This window comes from Leptopilina boulardi, unplaced genomic scaffold (assembly GCF_019393585.1).
Source record: "Leptopilina boulardi isolate dan_hultmark-lab unplaced genomic scaffold, ZJU_Lbou_2.1 LbouV2_137, whole genome shotgun sequence".
Classification (NCBI taxonomy): domain Eukaryota; kingdom Metazoa; phylum Arthropoda; class Insecta; order Hymenoptera; family Figitidae; genus Leptopilina; species Leptopilina boulardi.
This window is the reverse complement of record NW_026137682.1, coordinates 905,479-926,024: the sequence shown is the minus strand read 5'-3', so window position 1 is coordinate 926,024 and position 20,546 is coordinate 905,479. Positions and strand designations below refer to the sequence as shown.

Genomic DNA, 20,546 nt, shown 5'->3' with positions numbered 1-20,546 from the left:
GAAATTTCAAAAGCACGCGACCTTGACTCGAAAATGTGTTTCAAGTTTCCTCGCTTTAACGGAAAATTCAATGTCAAGAGTCTCGAAATACAGTCTCTTTTGTGTAAATTTTTTTAGAGTACTGCGCTGATTAGCATTCTCATGTTTAGAAAATTATCTTTTTTTTCTTGTTATCATTATAGATCGGCTAACAATTAAACAAAATGTACCGCATTTCAATATGAGGCAAGAATAATTCACTAACTTTATTTAATATTCACATACTGTAAAAAAAGAGAGTTAGATTTTAATTCCCAACTGGATTCTATAAAAGTCCCATTCTTTTGGAGTTGAGGCATAGGGATTTCATGCTAAGGGAATTACATTTATGCCAAGAGAGTTAATCTAATGTTAACTCACTTTTGGAGTTTATTTGTAACTCCAAAAATTTTACTCTTAACTCCGGTTGACATTGACTTCACAAATTTTTTACAGCGGTTCTATGCTGTAAGCTTACTTCACTTTCACTTCACTTTCACTTCACTTTCACTTCACTTTCACTTCACTTTCACTTCACTTTCACTTCACTTTACTTTCACTTTACTTTCGCTTTACTTTCACTTTCACTTCACTTTCACTTTCACTTTCACTTTCACTTCACTTTTACTTCACTTCACTTTCACTTCACTTTGAAAAGTGAAGTAAAATTAAGGTGAATGTAGAGTGAAAGTGAAGTGAAATTGAAGTGAAAGTGAAGTCAAGTTACAGAATAGCACTCCAGAGCATCGTTTATTTACGGTTAAAAACCATTTACCAATACTCTTCTCTACATCGGAATAATATACGCAAGTGACACGTATTTATATGTCATTTATTTTTTTCATTATAAAGAAGAATACTAATTGAGTTAAATTTTAATGAAGAAAACACTTGTCGATAAATTATTAAATTAAAAAAAAACTTTTCACTCAACTTTTTATGTTTTTCAGCTAAAAATATAGAATGACTGGTTTGTTGAATAATAATGTACGCATACGAGACATATATTTAAGCTTGCATTTCCCGTATATTATAAAACGCCCCCTAATCACTTTATTCGTTGACAATGTTCTCGCGACAGTAATGTAGAAAAGCAATGTGTACGTCTGTACAACTAATTACGACTCGTATACTGGTTAACAAAGTGCTATAAGCTCCCTTTATATCACAACAGTCATCACATACTCAACGCGTATATATGCTATAACAAAACTTCACATATGTATTATATATATATATATATATAGTGTCTATGACGACGAGTTAATTCTCTTGTTTTTTGAGATTATCATGGCAAAATCTCATTCATCTCGTTCATAATAATATGCGCTCTTTTTCCCCTGATGCTTGCGTTTCCTCTATACACTCATATCGCAGTTTAGTATTTTGAAACAGCTATATTATTGTAAATTTAATAGTAATATGGAAAGTGTGTTGTTTTTGTTGGTCGTCCATCTTTAGCTGGATGAGTAGGTGGGTATGTAGGTTGGTAGTTGCTACATAAATTGGTAGTGGATGCTTGTTTGCGGAGGGCGTGAATAGATTAATCATCCGTTAAGCTCAGGCAAGACGTATACGCGTCGGTGGTTGCGTTGGCTTAATCCACTGGGTTTCCTGCCTCTGGCCCCCGTACCACTTTTCAAGTCATAGAGTCTGTATCTCTCTCTCTTTTGAACACGCTCTCTCTTTCACTTCATCTACGTTTTCTGCTTACTCGAATTCTCTCTTTAGATATTTTCCACTTAAAATCTCTGTCTCTCTCTCTCTGAAAGAAAAGAAAAACTAGAAAATTTCATTCCAAAAAAATATTTTAAATTATATAAAAACTCCAATACACAGTTAGAAATATTCCCAGTAATACTCTGTCCAATATTCTTGGTGTTTGGAGCGAGTTTTACTTGAAAATACAATAATAATAAGTGACTGAACACCCAAGTAGCACGTAATATTACAGTAATATCTATTACAAAAATGTTTAAAAACCACTTAAAAATATTTGACTGATTAACTGTTATCTTTTTTGTTTTATCATAAAAAACTTAAAAAAATTTCTGTATTTTAAATAAGCGTGTAATACTACAGTAATATTGTTGTAATATTACTGGTTTTTTTTCTTTTTGTCCACTCGGTGATTCAGTGAATTTTTTGTGTTTCATTTACAGAGCAGAAGGCTTTGAGCTAAGGGAACAGGTAGGAAAGAGAATATTGATAAAAAGTATACCTTAAAAATTTAGATTAAGATGTATGAAAAAGGACCACTGCTGTGTCCTTAAATTTGGGCAGGGACGGTCGGTGATGTCGCTTATGAGCTCACATGAAGATTGATGGTCCTTGGTGATGACCAGAGGTCCAGAGTTTAGTTGACGGTAACAAAAACCCAAATAATAAAATTCTTCCAGAAAAGGAAGAAAAGATGATTTTTAAATATTATAGCAAAATCAAATCCTTGAATACTTGAATGAGTTCTTCTTAATGTTGAAACTTTTTAACACTTGACACAGAGATTCTTCTAAGTCCAACTTTAGTATAAAATTGGGCAGAGTAGCAGTACTTCTACAAACTTTCGTACATGAAGTTGACGTGCTGGTACTAAAATTTGAACTGAACTCTTCTGGCAAATGTGGTGCTTTTATATTGATTTTTCACAAAGAGAATAGGCAAGATTTATTAGAGTTGGTTGCTTTTTTCAACCCTATCGATATAAATACATTACCTGATCGTTGTAAATTAAATTGACTTCCCTTTGAAGTAACAAGAATCTAGGTGATAAAATAAGAATCATAGAAAAAAGCTCTCTCAACTGAACAATATACAAAAAGTGGTTTAACCTTCGCCGGACTGGATATTTTTTATATACACGGTTGACAAGATCCCACCCAGGGTGGGCCAAATGTATTCTTCTTTGTATATTGCAATAAAAACTTAGAATCATTCAGTTTTTTTCCAAAATTGTTACATGTTACCAAATAATATATTTTATTAATGTTTTGTTGATTTTTTATTTGTTTAAACAATTTATTATTAATAATTTATAACTTTTTCAAATATACATACGACAGTAGAAGAATTTTATAAATTTGTTATCTTTTCTTCGTAGTTATTAATTCAAAGGTTATAAATAAAATAAAATATATAATTCAATTTGCAAACATTTATTATGTTAAATTGTTTAAACAAATAATTGTTTTTATTTATTAACATTTTTTATAATTTTCCTAGAAAAATGCATTATTTTTTCCTATTGTAAAATTAAGAAAAAGCTGCATCTTTCTAGGTGCACTACAAAAAAGTTAGTAAATAATAACAATAATTGTTTAAACAATTGTTGAATTAATAATTTTACATCAAATCTATCTTTTATTATATTCCGCTTGATAAATTGCAAAATTAGAAAAAAACTGCATCTTTCTAGGTGCAGAACAACGAAAGTTAATAAATAATAACAATAAATTGTTTAAACAAATGAAAAATGCAATATAATATTTTTTATATCTATTATTTGACATCATAAAACACTCACAGTGAAAAGTCTGCATGATTTCAAGTCTTTTTGTAAAATAGAATTAAAAAAATATCTGAATCATCCCGGTTATCTCCGTACATACATTGATAAAAGTTATAAATAATCAATAAGAAATTTTTTTTAAAAATTTGTTTTTACATTTTTTGAAAGTTCTTAAGATTTTGTTCAGTGACTTAAAATCGCGATTTAATTAAGGCAAAACTTTAGAAGATATGGCAATTTCAATTTGTCTGGCCCACCCTGGGTGGGCATCTTGTCAAGCGAAGGTTAAAAGATATTATTTTCCAAATTCAGAGAAAACACATGTTTGGTGTAGAAGGAACAATGCTCCCCAATCATATAAAATCTGATCTTATCTAAATTTGATTTCAACCTTAGGGTTAATAAAATATATTACTTTTGTTAAAAGCGTGAAAAGAAAAATGGGATAATATATTAGGTCATAAATGTTTCCTGCCTCGTTTGGTATACTTTTGGAAATAGTGAATTTGTTCGGAAATCAGACCACTGTCGTTAATGTATTATTAGTTCTAAATGAAACAATGTTAAGAAACTATTAATTTTAATTTTCACTTTGAAACTTTATATGCTTCATTTAATTTAATTTGCTTCATTAAACTTTTTTTGTGTAAACTGAAAAATGAGGATCATTTTGAGCTTAGGTTTTTTCTATGTTAACGTTAGTATATGGAACTGATTCTCTATTACAAATGTAATATGAGCGTCCTTACCTTTGTGAATAGAACTTGGTAGAGGATCATTACACCTGTATTTTGCTGAAACACTGACAGACACTTTGGTGCTATGGAATCCTCAATGAAGCACACCTGCAACCCTTAACTACATGGATACGCACAAATACTGATACTGTTACTAATGAGAGCTTAACTATTCATTGTCCATCCCATTCTCGGTATATGAGATCCCGAGAGTAAACTGGATATCGTGAGGTATAAATATCGTTCTTGTAAATATTTAATGCTCAAGAGTAACGCGTGTATTCAGCTTTAATTTAATGCGGCAAATAACGTGGTTTGGATTTATAAATTTTTTTTATCCATTTTTTTTTTATTTAGAACAAAATAGAGGGGTTTAATTTAGAAAAGCGTATCATCTCTTCTATTTTTGTACAGTGATAATATTTTTAAGTATAAGATAAACTATGGACAAAAGAGAGATTTTTTCAAAAGAGAAAGAAAAAAGCAGTAAAATTTTTAAAAATTAAATTCTAAATTTAACGAATGTGGTATTTGTTGAATTTCTAATTCTAAATTGAAAATTTTAACTGAAAAAATACTTTTTTTTTGGTATCCAAATTATTGAAAAAAGATATTGTCTCTCTCTATGTATACATATAGAACACGCGAATGTTATACTTAAAAATTTAAGATTGTGGTAGATTTTCGTAAAGACTGGATGTTTAATTCAAGCCGAGGAAGAGAGACGGAAAGTCTATATATTCATCTCTCAGCATGTCCCGAGAAATTTCTAATAACCGTAGCTACCTTGAGCCTTGAACGAGTTTAAAAGCTTCTACGGCTATAAAGAAGATAGGGAGAGTGAGGTAGTCAGACAGGTAATGTATCCAGTTAAAAGTTTTCGCAGGTTCACTAAAGAAAGGGAGGGGGAAGAAAACTTTGGAGAGAGAGAGAGAGGGGGGGGAGAGTAAGTCACGGACGTGGTAAGAGCCAAAGCAAATATGAAGATTGTTCATTTGTTATTCATAGGAACCAATATATCAGCTACTTGACGTTTTCATAAAAAAAAAGCTCGCCAAATTCACTTATTCTTACTTTTTTCACTTCTCTTTTTCTCAACGTCTTTTCAAAAAAAAGTTTTAAATTTCATTTTGCATGCAAAAAGAATTAACATTGGATGAGGAAATTTTCAATTTTAAAAACTCGAAAAATTCAATTAAAACTTTACAAATATTTTTCTTTTAAAGAAACATTTAATTTGTATTTTTGTTTTAATTCTAAGTGGAAACTCTACTATTAATAACAAAGTAGATAACTAAATTCTATAGTTGAAAGTCTGACTATATATAGATAAACATTTAATACTAATGGTGGATCCAATATGGCGATCAAATTTTTGAAAGATTATTAATTTTTTATTTTACATCCTCCATTTTGAATTTTGAAAATTTGACATCAGATTCGACATCAGCGACCCCAAAAAACCCTAGATAGCAAGTTTTATAAAAAATTAATAACCTTTTAAAATTTTGACCGCCATTTTGAATTTTGAAAAACTAACATCAGATTCGAATTCAGCGACCTTTAAAACCCTCGTGCAACGAGTTTCAACTGAAACTGACTTCATATTTGTAGTTAGTAACCCCAAAAAAACCACAGTCAAGAAATTAATAAAGAATATTAAATATATTAAAATGTAAGTGAAAGTGGTTTATTTACATTTTAATACCAAGACTCAATTAAATTAGACTTCAATAATGTCGCAGACAAATTAACAAACGAGAAATGTAACTGTAGCCAGAAGCAACTGATATTGCTGATGCTCGTGCGGCCGACGTAACTATCGATTTGTTCGATTATGAGGTCCGATTGGATTTTCGGATTAACGTTAATGCCACGCTCGCTTTCGAGTATGTACAATATCTCTCCAATACAAACTGCATCGTTTCTTGTAACAATATATATATATATATATATATATATATATACCCTTTGGGTGCAATTTCATTGTATAATCATTATTTTACGCCCAAGTATATTGTTTGACCAAAACAATGTACAGGGAAAATTGAAACTATATATACTTTAATTCAATTGCTTACTAATACAACATAACGAGATTTGTTTTTTTTTTTAAACAAAAAGAGTCAAGAATCATTGACTATTGAGTGTGCGTAAAAGTGGGAAATGTTTTTTTGCGCTACATTGACACGCGAAGGGGGTAATTTTTCAAGATATTCAGAGTTTTTTTTTTTTTTTTTGAAAATGTCAAGAGGGATAACAAGCATTTTTTTTTGTGGTACACATTGTTGAAGTGCAAACAAACCATTTTTAATGGACTATGCTTGTCGATATTTCCCTCGTCCATCACAAACGATGTAGAGTGGATGTCGCGAATGGCGTTTGGTGGTCGACAGTGGTGAACTAGGTGCGGTTTTCGGGGGAAGAGATCGTGGCCAGAATGGAGAGTGGTACACACAAGAGAGACGATGAGGGACAGTGTAACCAGAATTAACAACCAGGCTTGATTTTTAAACCATCGGTTTTCCTGTTGACATGATTGTACTCTGTCGTTAACCCTTTGTACGATGACACGGAGTTCATTTCTACAGGCTTATCCATCTTTATCTTGTTAGTTTTCGTTATTATTATTTCTTTTTATTCATCCTTTAATTTCTAATGCTATCTACTCTTTTTTCCCTAAATCTGAATTAGTGAAAAGTGAATTACTATTTTAAATTAGTAATAATTTTCACTAATTTTTAGTCACTTTTTACAAAAACTTTAGTAAAAAAATTTAAAACTACTAAAATAACTTAAAACTACTAAATATTTTACTAAAAATTAGTAAAAATTCTTACTAATGTTAATTAGTAATTCAAATTTAGAGAGTTCATTATTATTTAATTTGCTTTAAGCATTTTCATTTGTTTATCAATGAATTTCCATTTTTAGATTGATATAAACTTTTCTTTGAAATTCTTTTTTTTTTACAAAATAGAAAATTCTGATTTTGATTAAAAAAATATATTTTTTAATTTTAAAAATTCTACATCATTTTGTGATGCTAAAAATTCTCTAAGTATGATCATTCTTATGAATTTTTAATATTTTTTATAAAATTTTAAATACTATTTTTTAAATTAATTTTTTTTAAAAATATTTTTAATAATTACAGTTTTGTTGAAGTATTGAAATCATTTTTACACGATTTCGCTTAGTACATTTATCTTTATCAAAAGCGCATGATCGTGAAACATTTTACACGATAAAAGCATGTATTCATCTCTCTTTTTTTTTGCAAAAGTGCTGGATTTACATATCCATCTTTTTTCAGTGGAACAGCCACTTTCTAAAAGCACCCTAAATTTTAGCAACGATATAATATTTCTCGTGTGTGTATGTGTATGTTGTTTTTTTTAGTGAAATTTTTATAAAGCAACTGTGTATATGTACACCTGCTCTCGGTTATTATATTACACACACTCTGTTCTATTTTTCTATTCTCTTGTGTCTTTCTTTTTATTTTCTTTTTTTTTTTGGTCGCTTGCTCAGAAACGATAGAAACAGAATACAATGAAAAACGCATTCGGGTTTTATGCTCGTCACCTCTGACAAAGAAAGCAGATAAAGCATGTCTGGAACACTCCGGAAAAATCAATTCAATGCTCTACTGTTTTTAAAATAACTATATAGCTCGAATGTACAAGAAAGCATAAAATATCGTTTGATTCATATCGTTTCGATTCAAAGAGGCTCTCGGGGAAAAAAGGGAACACTATATATATATAGAGAGAGAGATAAGAAAATTTATATTGAACTGAACCTTTTGTCTTTTAAATCATTCAAGATATATCTAGTTTGAATGTTCTTCTTGACAGTGTCGAAAAAAATAATAATAATAGAAATATATGTTTTCTTATATTTTCAATTCAATAACTTTTAAGTTTTGATTTACTCTCTAAATTTGAATTACTGAGAATTATTAACAGTTATCTTAGTATGACTTTTAAATAAATTAAGAATTTAGCATAAATTATTATCAAGTAAATAATTTTAAAAACATTTATTAATTATTTTTATAACAATACATTCATGTAATTGATATTAATATCCTTTTATTGTTGTTATTTTTTTTATTAGCATTATCGCCTCGTCTTATAAATTAACTTTTTATTTAAAAATAAATAAATAAAAACTCTTTTGCCCAAATTTTCAATTACAAAAATAATTTTAAGGGGTTATATACAGTCAGGCGGTCAAAAAAATGCAGTTTTTCGGTATTTTTTTTTTTTTCAAAGGAATATTTATTTATTAAACCGGAAGTTTTTCTATATTGTTTTACATGTTTTTAAGTTTAAACAAATATATTTAATTTGTAAAAATATTATTCTTTTTGGCCTCTATATCCAATCTCCCAAAGGTCCTCGAAAAAAAAGTGGTCCGCGGTGAGCAATTGACAGAATCATCTGAAATCAAAAAGTCAAAAAGATTCTGTTATTGTATTAAAAAATGTAGTCCTTAATCGAAGGAATTAAAAAAATATCACTTTTTGACAAAATGGCAGCTTCTAGAAAAAAGTGATTCATTTTCAGGGAAAAAAAATCAACTTCAAGTGTTGATTAAAATTATAATTTTAATTTTATTTAAAAGATCTTCGATTATGGACAGCAAAAAGTAGTTATTTAGCTTGTGTGAAAATTAGAGCTAAATCGGTTCAGTGGTTTTCGAGAGATCGTGTTCACCGATTTGAAAAACATAGCTTTGAGAAAAAGCGATTTTAAGTTTCACAAACAGTTTACATTGAGTTAAAATTTTTTTTCATACTTACATTGAATCGTCTATTCCTGGACCATATAATGTATCTTCCATTCCAATTGCATACTCAAGTATACGAAAATTATATATATATATATATATATATATATATATTATATGTATACGGCACGCCTTTCTAGTTTAGTCTGTAACTTCGAAAATATTTCTCGAATCTTAATAAAAAATTTTTTCACAACAGACAAATATATATACTTTAAGAAAATGCAGCAAAAAAAATCGATTTTTTGAAAATCGTGACTGTATATAACCCCTTAAAAAAACGGATAAAATATATACCTAATATAAAAAAATTAATCAATTGCAATACTGTTTATGACATCCAAACTTCCGGCATCTTTTAAATCCAATATCATTTGCACTAAAATTTCCGTATATTCATCACCTCCAACGACCGCTAACAATTGAGCAAATTCATCAACAGGAAGAGATAATAATTCCCCTGGAGTGTGTTCAAAAAGTCCCAGCATCACGGGCAAAAAAATAATAGCTATTGAATAGCCAAAAAAAGCATGTGTTTTATAATCTTCAAGAAATGCTTCCTTAGAAAATCTCTCAAGATTCTTTAATTCGGCATATTTTAAATTTTCCAATAAACTTTTGTGATATTCATCGAAAACTTGTTGAAACTTTTCTCTTCTGTGACATCGTGTTCCACTTAAATATAAAAAATGTGCAATATCATTACACGGTGAACCATAATTTATCATTCCAAAATCAATTAATTTTGTTTCAATAACATCACAATTATTCTCCTTAATTTTCTTGAAAAATACATTATTTCGTAAAAAATCACCATGACATAATGTCGCCAATGGTTCAATTGGTTGGACAAGTTCCGTTTGTGTGTATGCAAATCCATTGAATAAAAATTTTTCCAATTTTTTACAAAAATTTTCATTGTAATTATTTTTTTTAAGATAATTTATTATTCTTGGAACTGAAGCTTGGGATTTTTTAACTGATGGATTATTTTCCGGTGGTTTTCGGCATAATTGTATATTTTTTACTATTTCGAAAAATTCCTCAGGATTCTTGTCTTTCATTATATAAGCGTTTGCATGAAATTTTGCGATTTCACGCATTGATGATAAAATATATTTTATGTCTAAATTTGTTTTTTCAGAATTTAAATAATAACCTTGATAATTAATGTTTTGTGTGACAATTACAGAATCATAAATGGGTTTTTCATGTGCATAATAAAATTTTGGATAATCGTTATTAAATTTTGCAAATTTCGTGTAAAAGAGAATTTCATTATGAAACGCTGCGTCAAGATTGAATAGACTGCGACCTTTATTTCCTATTGGAGGTCGTTTTACCACTAGATGCACCTAAAAAATTGATAATTAATTAAAGTTTTATATTTAAAGAAATTTCTTTTCTTTCAATTTATTTTTATTTAATTTTTGTATTTTTAATTTTTATACTCATTTCTAAGATAATTTTACTTCTATTTTTAAAAAATTTCCAATTTTTATACTCAATTTTATAAAGAAATGAAGATGATTGTAAAAATATTAAAAATTCCTATGATTTTGAATATTATAAGCAATTTTATTTAATTATATTAATATTAATATTTAATTAAAAATAAACATTTAATTTTAGTTGTGTTTATTTTTTAAATTATTTTTTCATATATTATTCAATTTAATCAATTTTAAAATAAAAAACAAATTTTAAATTTTTTTACAAAAAGGAAATATTCAATAATTTTGAAAAAAAAACAAAATAATGATAATTATACTTCAAAAAAATAGTAACAAATAAAAGTTAAAGTTAAATAATTACAATGTATACATGTTTAATGACTTTTTCTTTGAATGTCATGGTGATAAGATAAGGTTAACTTCAGAATGTGTCTTTGTTTGTCAATTAGGTAATAATTACAAGTTTTGTAAAAAAAAATTTTCTTTATCTTTTTCAAATAAAGATAATAAAAAATGTATAATTATTTTACAAATATATCGAATATTTTCTTATGGAAAATTTTATATTAAATTAATGTAAAATTTGTAACAATAACTTACTTGATCTTCAATTTTCCCTTGGTTATTAAAAAATTTCATATCGAGAAGAAATACTCGAGCCATAAAAATTGAATCGGTGGGCAATGAAATTACATATTGCACTTTGGATTTTACTTTATTTAAACAAGCCTTTAATTTTGGAATTAAGTTTTCTTCCAACCATATTTCTAAATTTTTTTCACTGTCACTCATAATTGTTTACATTAAATTATCTTTCAAAATAAATTATTAGTTCATGTATCCACTTACTGGTCTCATTGCAATGAAACTATGTTATCGAATTGTTTCGTCTCCATTATCGCTGCCCCTCTCTTTTCTTTTAATTTACACTCGCGTAAAAGATAAAATATAACTTTTTTTCTGATGGTAAAAAAAAATTAATTCAATTCTTTGAATTAAAAAATATTTTCAAATTTAAAATTTACATTTTATTTTTCATGGAAAAAGATAATAAGAAATCTTCTATTATATTAATTTAGCAAATTTCCAAAAGCGACAAAGACACCGTGACCTCCACACCGTCCTTGGAAAATCTATTTTCACTTATTTTCAAATAAATCAAAATATTTTGCCATATGCTTTAGAAAATCGTACATACTTTTTTTGTAGCATGTTTTTTCAATTTTAACCCGAAAAAAGGTTTTTTTGCATTTTCATCCCCAAAAAGGGTTATTTTGCAATTTTATGCAATTTTTTTCGTATTTTTGGATATATACCTTTAAAAATTAATCTATTTTTAAAAAGTTACTTATAAACAATTTTTTTCAATTTTTAACCCGAAAAAGGGTTATTTTGCATTTTCATCCTAAAAAAGGGTTATTTTTTCAAATGATGAAAAAAATTTTATCTAAAGGACTTCAAATTTATTATTTTTACGTATTTTTATGTGTAGATTATAGAAATAACTTAATAAACATGATAAGAAGTGGTAAAAGTGGAAACACATAAAGTGTTTCTTTATGTTCATTTCATAAAAATTTGGCTTCCTCGCGGAGGAAGCAATAATTTTATTTATCTCATTTAGGTAATTTAAATGATTTAAATTCAATTAAAACACAAAATTTTATAGCCAAAATGCGAATTATTGATTTTTTAAATTTCATTAATTTATTAAATTTACCTCAAATGAACCTCATTTACCTCAATGATAAGAAAATTAGTATACATATAATAACACAGCCACACAAAAAAAAAAAAAAGTTCTGATCTGGGGGTCTGACTATATATTTTCTATGTCTTTTGGGTCGCTGAATCCGAATCCGAGGCCCATTCAACCCCATCACATCAGGTTTTTGAAAAAACCTCAAAAAACCAAAATGGCGGACACTTTTTTGGAAAATTTATCGGATTCGCTTGAAACTCGCTACTCGGGGGTTTTTGGGGTCGCTGATTACGAATTTAAAGTCAGTTTTCAAAAATTCAAAATGGCGGATCCAATATGGCGGACATTTTTTTGAAAAATTTGCCGGATTTGCTTGAAACTCGCTACTCGGGGGTTTTTGGGGTCTCTGATTACGAATTTGAAGTCAGTTTTCAAAAATTCAAAATGGCGGATCCAATATGGCGGATATTTGTTTGAAAAATTTGCCGGATTTGCTTGAAACTTGCTACTCGGGGGTTTTTGGGGGCGCTGATTACGAATTTGAAGTCAGTTTAAATTTATCATATCAGGATTCGGACATAATCTAAAAAAACCTACAATTTGTGCTATTAAACGCGCGTAATATCTTTAGTTTCAATGTTTATGTTATCACGTCTATTTTACTATATAATGTACCGTCGGCATTTGCGTTACCCAATGTACACCACGTGGAGGTGCCCTGGACGCAGGCACACGCAAGATACAAAGTAAATACGGGTGAATTAAAACACTCAAGTTTTTGATTTCTCAAAAGAACATCTTTATTGGATTCGCCATTTTAAATTTTGTAAATTGGACTTCAAATTCGTAATCAGCGACTTCAAAAACCCTCATGTAACGAGTTTCAAGCGAATCTAATAAAGTTGACAAAAAATCCTGCCATAATGGATCCGCCATTTTGAATTTTTGAAAACTGACTTCAAATTCGTAATCAGAGACCCCAAAAACCCCCGAGTAGCGAGTTTCAAGCAAATCCGGCAAATTTTTCAAAAAAATGTCCGCCATATTGGATCCGCCATTTTGAATTTTTGAAAACTGACTTCAAATTCGTAATCAGCGACCCCAAAAACCCCCGAGTAGCGAGTTTCAAGCGAATCCGATAAATTTTCCAAAAAAGTGTCCGCCATTTTGGTTTTTTGAGGTTTTTTCAAACATTTGTTTTTATACCAAATAAGTTCGCTTCGAGTACGGAATCCTCGATTTCAGTCCGAGTGTAACTCGCACTTGTCCGATTTTATTTTTATTATTTATTGTTGTTTTTAAATTTTTAATTAGGAACCTATAATATTGTGCCTAATTTTAAGTGCCATTGAAATCAATTGTTTTTAACTTAATAATTTTGATATTTCTTATTTTAAAACAAAACATCTTCTATTATATTAAGTTAACAAATTTCCAAAAGCGACATTGACACCGTGACCTCGACACCCTCCTTGGAAAATCTATTTTCACTTATTTTCAAATAAATCAAAATACTTTGCCATATGCTTTTAGAAAATCTTACATATTTTTTTTGTAACATGTTTTTTCAATTTTAACCCGAAAAAGGGTTATTTTGCAATTTTATCCAATTTTTTTTACGAATTTTTGGATATATACCTTTAAAATCTCTTTATAAAGGTTTACTCTGGATAATAAAAATAAAAACCAATATTTTAAAAGGTTTTTCGATTTATTATGAACATTTTTCTAAAAAGTTTGCAAAATCTCCATGTGTCTGTGGGGCAATTTACAGCAATTTAATATAATATAAGATAAAAAAAATATATTATAATATAATATAATTAATATTGTTGTTATAATTATAATAAATTAAAACATTTAATATTTAACAATTGTCATTTCATCCTTCAATGATACTGATCAAAATTAAGATAAATTTTATACAATATTAATAATATATTAATTTAAAACATGAATTATATATATAATATACATAAACTACAATAAGTAAACAACAATAAGTAGAACTATAATCGAGCGAGCGAGGAATACAACGCTAGTGTAAATAAAGACAAAAAGTTAAATGTAAAGTTTAATTATTATGAATAATGATAATTAGGTAACAAAAGTTATAATCATCAATTATAATGTAACGAAACTAATTAATTATTGAATACAATTTATTGATAAATTGAATTATTTACAATATATGATCTAAACAGCCAATTTCTTTTAAATCAAACAACATTTCAACTAACATTTTAGTTACTTCATCTCCTCCAACTAAAGTAAAAAGTTTACATTTTTCTTCGTTGGTTACTTCTTCTAAATGTTGACTATTACTTTCAAAACATCCCATTAAACATGGACGAAAATAACAAGCAATAATAAAACCAATTATTGCATGACGTTTATAATCATTTAATAGTCGTTCTTTTGAAAATATTTCTAAATTCGAAATTCCATATTCTTTTAAATATTTTAATAATGTATCACAATAGGCATTGAAAATTTCGTTAAATTTTTCCCTTCTTTGCTCTCGAGTTCCATTTAATAATAAAAAAACGGCAAAATCAATAAATGGCGAACAATAATTAATCATGGAAAAATCAATGAATTTAATAATTATATTATCGTTTTCCTCCTTATAAAGAATATTGTTTATTGTAAAATCACCATGACACAATGTTGCCAATGGTTCGACTCCTTTACTCAATTCAATCATCACTGAACTTGGATTTTTCAAATAAATTTCAAGTTTGTCACAAAAATGTCTGTCATATTTTTTAATTCGAAGATATTGAAATACTCTTGTTATTGTGCAATTTATAAGATTCATATACATTTTTGAATACAATTGATCAAAATTTTTGATTTCTTTGATAATTTGAAAAAATTTCATTGGCTCTTTCTGTTTTAAAACATAACCAGTAGCATGAAATTTTGCTAGTTCACAAACAGCTGATAACATAAATTTATTGCTCACATTAACTTTATCAGAATTTAAATGATAACCTTTATAACTTAAATTTTCTATAATAATTGACAATTCCTCTCGTGGCTCTAATATGACAAATTCTGGACAACAACTGTATAGTTTCGAATAATTTGTGTAAAAAAGAATTTCATTGTGACACAGATATTCAAAATTGACATATTCCGAAATGTGTTTATCACTTGATGGACGTTTTACAACTAAGTGAATCTAAAAAAAAAGTATTGAATTTTATTTTAAAAATAGTGATAATTTTTAAAAAATGAATTAATTCATTTGAAAATTTTTTCTTTCAACTAACCGTGCTTTCACATTTTTTCTGATTATCAAAAAATTGTAAATCAAGAAAAAAGAGCATTGATATAAAATAAGAATCTTTGGGAATTGAAATTTTGTATTTCACTTCACATTTGGATTTAAAATAAAAAATTTTCAATTTTGGAATTAAAGTTTCTTCTAACCATTTTTTTGTGCTTTGATCTAAAGTACACATATTGACAATGAAAAAGAGACTGATTGACAATTATGTTTAACAAGTATGTTACTGTTAGGTTCACGTGATCGTCGCAATGTTAATATTTTTAGATCGGAAAACTGCGATTAGATTGTAAAAGACAAGTTTTCTTTTTTTTTTTTCTTTTAATATTTGTTTATTCGTTGATAATATTTTTTTAAAAAATTAATTAATAACAACTGTTACTTAAAAAAATTAATAAAATTTTAGAAAACCTGTCAAAATTATTAACAAATTAACATTATTTTATTTTAAAAACATTGAAATAAAAATTTGCGAATTGTAAAATTGATAAAAATAATTTCCAGCGTCACAACTTGAATTTCTTTTATTATCATAGAAAATTGAAATTGATTAAAAGTCGAAGATCAAAGGAATTAATCCAGCTTAAAAACGTGGGGAGAAAAATAAATATGCTTATTTAAAAGAAAAGTTAGTATTTTTAATGGTAAAATATAATGAATCAAACATCATTATTTCTATTTTATAGACAATGAATGAAAATATTAAAAATATTACCTACACTGAGAAAAATGATCTATTATACTTAAATTAAAACTTAAAATAAAAAAATAAATAAAACACTCTCTCATATTTTGTTAATATTTTTTTATATTAAAATAATGTATTGTTTTGTGACGAAAGTTTGAAAATCATCATAAATATTTATTTTGTAAATTTATCAGAGGTCGATAATTACGTTATACCGACGAAGCAAATACGTATGTAGTATTCATTCACAACACGCGCGTTGCAGTAGCGATCCCCACTGAAATCCCGCGCATGCGTTCCAACAAACCGATTGTGTTTATAAGTCGAGCACCCGGTAGTAATCGTCACTTATCGAAGCGGTCTTACCGCAGCAGGACACACAGTTCGAAGTGGTTTTACCACGCGCAAGAGGTCTTACCTCAAAGTAGTTTTACTACAAGCCCAGAAGGATATATAAGTGGTTTTACCACATGAGCAGTTTTACTGCATGAAATGGTTTTACCATGCGTAAAATGTCAGCGATTCACTATAAACCTGCATAAAAGGCGACTAAAAATTGCGTCGCTATCAAACTTCTAGCGTAAAGAACAATGGGTAACGTTTTCTCTATTTTAATCGAATAAATTAATTGTTTTAAAACAAAAATTGAAAAAGAGAATAAAAATTAATTAATCAAAAATACAAACATTTTTAGAAAAATTGTGTTTCACTTGATAGACTTTTGGTAATTGTCATCTGTCAATAAATCAGTCAGAATTTAATTGAAGATAGCATAGAACAGTCTATACATATATATGCGTGAATCAATTTATATATATATATATATATATATATATATATATATATATATATATATATATATATGCGGCTATGTTCATCATTAAATACTACGTCCTCGCTCATGTAAACTACGTATCATTAAAGTTGGCCTATCCAGCGAGTATATTAATTAATAATCATTGGAAATCCATGGTGGTTGCACTTGCTAAGGACACGGTATTTGAAAGCGGGTCCCCAGTTTACACACTGATTTAACCCCACAACTGTTTCCATATTTCATGATGATCCTTGCCTGTCAGGCAAGTGCAATTAATGATTAGAACATAATTACTTGATACCATCGAGAATGCATAATTAATATTATCGAGAATACAGGGTTCGTTGGCTATATCGAAAATTAGGGAACCAGTAAAGCTATATACGCATAGAATTATCTAAAGTGCGAGTTTAGAGGGCGGGATAGGGACAGAAGCGATCGGCTTACAAGCGCGCGTCGTTTTCACTCCCAATACTGTTGATAATAATGTAACTTTTAACCACATGATTTTCCCTCCTGATTTTGACATTATATATATATATATATATATATATATATATATATATATATATATAACAGGTTGTGAAACTTTAGTATATTTAGTCACAAGTTATATAACTACATATGCTATACGTTGTTACATGTTCAAAACTATTGATTTCTTGTTAATTATTGATAAATTGTTTAGCAATAATTAACGTTGTTTACGGCAATATTAATTAAAATAATACTATAAACGTAGAAGGAAAAATTTAACAAAATATTATTAATTATTAAACATTTTTTCAATTTAAATTGAATGTAATTAAAATTATTATGTATATTGAAATCAACATTTAATAATATGTAAATTGTACCAATTAAAATTATTAGAGAGAATTGTATACAATTCTCTGTAAAAAATAAAATTTAAATGAAAAGAATATTCAGTTCAAAAATTAATTTTACATTTTATTTTCAATTTATGAATATTCATCTTAAAAAAAGACGATTTTTTTCTCTTTATTTAAGAACATTCTGATTAAAAGATAATTTTTAATCATTTAGCTTTGATTGAAATTCTTTTTTTTGGATTTACATTTTTTTTTTTCTAAAATTGAAATTTATTTCTCTCTAAATGGAACAAGTTTTTTACTGAAAAAAGATTTTTTAATTTATCTTTTGTTTTTTACGCGAATCTTTAATCTATTTATAAAGTGGCGTTTAAAAAACCAATTTTCCAATTCTTTATATAAAATAATTGTTTACATCGGAAAAAATCTTGACACTACATGAAAGTAATTAAAAATTTAAATAAATAAAATAAAATTTATAATTGAAAATTAGAATTATCGAAAAGAAATGTCAGAATTATTAGAATTTTAATTAAAATTTTTAGTATCAATTTTATGAAGAGGACACAGTATATTTTGAATAAATGATTATTACTATTTTTATTAATATCAAACTGATATATTAAAAATAAAACTATTAATTGAAGGAAATTTTAATCACCTTCAATTACCACCAACTTTTCTCATAATCTTAATTGAAAATAAAAATACAATTTTTAAGTAAAATATATATATGTATATCATCTAATTTCAATCAACAGGAAATCTATTTTTATGAAAGTAAATATATATATTAAAAGTATTTAATAAAAGATTCGTTTATATTTCACATTTAAAAATATAAATTTTATAAAAATGTTTTGCAAAACTGTCTGGATATGGATTTATAGTGAATTGAATAAGATAATTGAATTCTTTATTTATGTAAAATCAAATTCTTTAACAGATTACACCTTAAATTCAGCCTCAAAAATAGACTGAAATCAAGACTTCTCTTTTAGTGGGTAGTTGATAAATTGGCTAGCGATACAAAAACGATTCGCATTCTTTAAAACATTATACATTTTTTCTTTTTTTTTTTTTTTTGTTACGTTAAAAACGTACTAAACTAATCGTAAAAGTGTGCGTGCTGTTTAATGGTAACGTGTTATTACTCGATTATCAGGTCGAAGGGGATAGGCTTATGATTAATGATTGTCGTTAACGTACTATCGTTACAGGTTAGCCGTGAAACCGCAACCAATCGATTAGCTTATATTACAAGATTTGTAACTTACAATGTTAAAGGTAATATAAAAAAATTCTTTTATATTTTCCTTTAAATATTCTAATTCAACATATGAACGATTTTAAGTAAAATTCATTTATGATCTTTTAAATTCGGATAAATATTTTTTTTAATTATTTTTTTTTTTTTACAAAAACATATTTTTACAAATTTTGATTTTTCGAGATTTAATTTAATAATTATTTATAAAATAATAAATGATATTTAATAAAATATTAGATTAATAAAAAAAAAAAATTATTGAAGAATAACAGCTGGCTGTGTCTTACTAAAACTGTATATTTTACTATTACTTTACGAAAAAATGATTTAAAATTTTATGTCTGGCTGAAATATACTTTTTCTAACACACGCACCAAAAGTACACCATTTCTTACCTGTGTAGAGTGAGAAAAGTATGTCTTTTCCGACTAGCGGGAGGGAAAGTTACATTACCTCCCGATGACGTCACTGAGCGGGAGGAAAAGTAACTTTCCCTCCCGGTGATGTTTTTATTAGGTATTAAATATTAATCAAAGTATGAGCAAAAGTGAATCTTAAACGTCTGGTACACCACCAGTAGTATCTATACTGCTACCAGTAACAACCATACCATCATCAATAGTATCCACACTACCACGTTTGTACACTCGTGGAAATCAACCATTTTCCTCCCTAGATGCACAATATACTATTTTCTATTCTTTCTAAAAAAAATAAAGGGGAGAATCTGTCATCAAAATTCTCTTTCCAATTTTTTTTTCTTTTTTTGATTTATGTTCTTACTATTTGGTTGAAAAATAGTATATAATGTGTAACAAAATCGCTTTTACAAAACTGATAGAACGATAGTATTTGTCTCGTAAAGGGTAAATATATATTTAATTATTGTTTGTTAAAGGAACGTCAACATAAAAAAAGGCATCAGCACTATTTACTCGAATGAAAGATAATAGCAGTAGCACTTTATAGAGAAATAAACTTTTTTTTTTATTATTAATTTAACTTACAGCTCATATAAAGTTCGTTTATGAATTCCAGCTTTTTAGTTTCTGGGTCATGGTTTTTATTTCTTTTTTTTTTCAAACTCTTTGCGTTCGTTACATCTTGTTGAATTTCAGCTACATAAAATTTTCTTAGACCATAACTACAGATTTATGACTATTTTAGTTTTAGTGTAAGCACATAAACTTGAGGAAAATCGTAAAATGATTGTTGTGAGCAAGCAGCTCGTGTGAAACTTGCAAGGCTAAAAAGTAAACATAAGAGGTGCGTTTTATCGTCTCGAGTCAAAGCTCTCTCAAGATTAACGAGAGATCGGGAGAGGGAGATGTGCGTTTATATATATATATATATATATATATATATATAATAAATGTGTATGTGCTTCTGTTATTTTCAAGCGCAATTAAGATCTATGGATCATGAGTTGA

General features: G+C 27.5%; 3 protein-coding genes across 11 annotated transcripts in view; 1 reads left to right on the top strand and 2 right to left on the bottom strand.

Moving 5' to 3' along the window:
* Positions 1 to 20,546, top strand: part of LOC127291435 (nucleolysin TIAR) — a 907,547-nt gene that overhangs the window by 274,566 nt on the left and 612,435 nt on the right. The window lies entirely within an intron of this gene.
* On the bottom strand, positions 8,280 to 11,398 carry LOC127291437 (uncharacterized). The gene is made up of 3 exons (XM_051320580.1): positions 11,112 to 11,398; positions 9,071 to 10,412; positions 8,280 to 8,708 (listed from the first exon to the last, which is right to left on the bottom strand). The coding sequence occupies exons 1-2, from the start codon at positions 11,301 to 11,303 to the stop codon at positions 9,369 to 9,371; spliced, it is 1,236 nt and encodes a 411-aa protein (XP_051176537.1). The 5' UTR covers positions 11,304 to 11,398; the 3' UTR covers positions 8,280 to 8,708; positions 9,071 to 9,368.
* Positions 14,275 to 15,743, bottom strand: LOC127291438 (uncharacterized). Its single transcript, XM_051320581.1, has 2 exons — positions 15,492 to 15,743; positions 14,275 to 15,400 (listed from the first exon to the last, which is right to left on the bottom strand). The coding sequence occupies exons 1-2, from the start codon at positions 15,681 to 15,683 to the stop codon at positions 14,396 to 14,398; spliced, it is 1,197 nt and encodes a 398-aa protein (XP_051176538.1). The 5' UTR covers positions 15,684 to 15,743; the 3' UTR covers positions 14,275 to 14,395.

What these genes read in the sequence shown, in the direction of transcription:
- LOC127291437 (XM_051320580.1), bottom strand. Translation starts at nt 11,303, where the DNA reads ATGAGTGACAGTGAAAAAAATTTAGAAATATGGTTGGAAGAAAACTTA. An exon ending in AAGGGAAAATTGAAGATCAA is followed by an intron (nt 10,413 to 11,111) that starts GTAAGTTATTGT and finishes TCAATTTTTTAG; the next exon opens with GTGCATCTAGTGGTAAAACG.
- LOC127291438 (XM_051320581.1), bottom strand. Translation starts at nt 15,683, where the DNA reads ATGTGTACTTTAGATCAAAGCACAAAAAAATGGTTAGAAGAAACTTTA. An exon ending in AGAAAAAATGTGAAAGCACG is followed by an intron (nt 15,401 to 15,491) that starts GTTAGTTGAAAG and finishes CTTTTTTTTTAG; the next exon opens with ATTCACTTAGTTGTAAAACG.